General features: G+C 38.3%; 1 protein-coding gene across 1 annotated transcript in view; it reads left to right on the top strand.

The window, feature by feature from the left end:
- Positions 1-2,466, top strand: part of LOC118326389 (venom factor-like) — a 27,233-nt gene that overhangs the window by 16,171 nt on the left and 8,596 nt on the right. Inside the window, exons 23-25 of the mRNA XM_035659370.1 lie at positions 783-922; positions 1,508-1,714; positions 1,975-2,035. Of these exons, the coding sequence (XP_035515263.1) occupies positions 783-922; positions 1,508-1,714; positions 1,975-2,035 (408 nt within the window). The remainder of the gene's footprint in view (positions 1-782; positions 923-1,507; positions 1,715-1,974; positions 2,036-2,466) is intronic.

The following is a 2,466-nucleotide window of genomic DNA, read 5'->3' as shown; positions in this document are numbered from 1 at the left end:
ATCATTAGGAATATATGCATGTTTATCAATTCCATATTCTTTTTCTTAAGGAAATCAATTGTGTAGTGAAACCACTAAATTAAAACATTGCATTAAAACAAGCAGGTAAATACAATCAGGTGGCACAGAAATGTTGGCTAAATCAACCAATGAATGAGAGATTGAAACAGATCACACCAGGTCAGTTTAGTTTTACTGAAGTGCACCCATACAGGTCAATAATATCGAGAGTAGGGCTGAACAATTAATTACAAAATACCGAAATTGCAATATGGCAAAATGCAATATGTAAATTACAGAAGCTGCAATTTTTTGATAAAGGTAAAATGTGTAATAAACTGTCATTATAATGAAGTACTGTAGTTCTGCAGAGATAGCCTGGCCTACAAACCTTATTCCCCAGATGTAAGAAAACATGTTTGTTTGGTACAGACCCTGAAATATTTCACATCATGATCTTCAAATTGAATGTATGATGCAAAAATGATCATTCCCACAATAATTGTGAATTATATTGCAATCGCAATATCTGTCAAAATAATTGCAATATGATGTTTTACCACATAGTGCAGCCCTAGCCGAGAGGAAAATAAATCTCAGAGGACCTCAATAAAAGGGTATCAGCACATTTGTCTGTGGAAAGCTATACATTTATCTAAAATAAAATTTGAACTCCATCAGTCCACCGTGAGGCAGCCAAACTTTTGAGCAGCACTGTATACTCATACACATTCACTCACGTACAGAAGACCCATCACTAACATGCCTCTGAATGTCTGTAGGTTTCTGTGTTGCCGAGCCTTACAACATCAGAGCTCGGAAGGATTTCTTTGTGGACCTCAAGCTGCCGTACTCAGTGGCGAGGAACGAACAGGTCGAGATTAAAGCTGTGGTCCATAACTATGGCGACGAAGACCTGCATGTAAGAAAGTCACCTCAAAACTAGCCAGCACAGCCACTTCTTTTGTATTCAGCCAATGATTTCAGTAAATATAGAAAATTTATTCTACAATAGGAATAGCCCGAATCTCTTTCTACAGAAATTATAACAAGACTATGAATCTACAGCCATTCTAACTGCTCTGTGAGGCTATACAGATGATGCTAACATGCTGGTGTTTAGCAAGTGTCATGATCACCATCTCAGTTTTGCTAATGAGCACCAAAAAGAAATTACAGCTGAGGCTGATGGGATTGACATTAGTTTTTATTTGATCATGAATCAAAGTAGTGTGTATTTGTTACCAAATAATGGCACTAAAAAAAAAGTGAGGGATCACCAAAGTTATAACAATTTATCCTTAGGAGAACCATCTAATTCATCTAGTCCATCTAATAGTAATTGAGGTATGTTAATCTAGACCAAAGTGATGAACGACAGACTGTTAGCATGGCTAAAAATATACTGCTGGGTCTGCTCTGTTTCCTCTCTGCCAGTTCAATAAAATTACATGAATCAAATAAGTCTCGAGCATTAGTGAATGTGCTGTGACTTCTTTCCATTCAGGTGAGGGTGGTGCTGATGAAGACAGAAAACATGTGCAGCATTGCCTTCAAGGACAGACACACGCAAGAAGTGTCGTTGCCGGCCGGCTCTTCGGTTGTGGTGCCTTACACCATCGTACCCCTGGTGGTGGGGAAACTTCCTCTGGAAGTGATGGTGGTCAGCAGAGACACGAGAGGAGACCGCATCCAAAAACTTCTACGGGTGGTGGTGAGTCACCCTTGATGAGGAAGATGTCATGGCAGTATATTTACTGGACCCAGTAAAGTTTGTCTTCTCCGTCTGCCTCTTGGCAGTTTCTTTGTTCTTTTAAAAGCAGAGTCAGCTGCTGCAAACAGGAAAGTTGATATTCTGGATTCTGCTTTATAGACAGTATGTAAAACAGAAGTAAATAGAAGAGGTGTTAAGAAGGTAACATAGATTTAAATAAATATCTTCTTTTATAATACATTTTTTCCTAACCCAAACAGATGGATGGAGTGCAGAAGACTGAAGTTTGGAGTGCGGTGTTGAACCCGTCTGCTGAGGGAGGTAAGAAGATCGCAGTGATGCATGATTTCGTATTATCTCCTCTTAATTACACGGTAATACACCACATTTTTATATCTGAGTTACAATAAAGTATTAACCAGTTCAAGTGGAGCTCACAGTCTTGAAGCTCAAAAAATATATTCTATTCTATTCTATTAGTGTTAATACAAACATAAACGTAGACTTAAATTGCTACAAGTTTTGGGATTGTGCAAAGTGTTGATTGGCCCATAAGGATCCTAGAGTGTGGTAACAACAACAATGTCCATTCCCTTGAGCCTCCACTTCCAGATCAAGATTAGCAGGCAGCTACAAAACAAAATTACAAATTACAACATTACAAACTACAAAAAATTCTTCATAACTTCATTGTCTTTTAGTCATGTCATAGATGCTGTGTGTGTTTTTGTTCCTGTTTTGCCAGCCCTAGC

The sequence above is a fragment of the Morone saxatilis genome, unplaced genomic scaffold, assembly GCF_004916995.1.
Source record: "Morone saxatilis isolate NCDOM2014 unplaced genomic scaffold, NCSU_SB_2.0 Contig17, whole genome shotgun sequence".
Classification (NCBI taxonomy): Eukaryota; Metazoa; Chordata; class Actinopteri; family Moronidae; genus Morone; species Morone saxatilis.
Note: the sequence above shows the minus strand (reverse complement) of the source record. Positions and strands in the feature narration are given on the sequence as shown.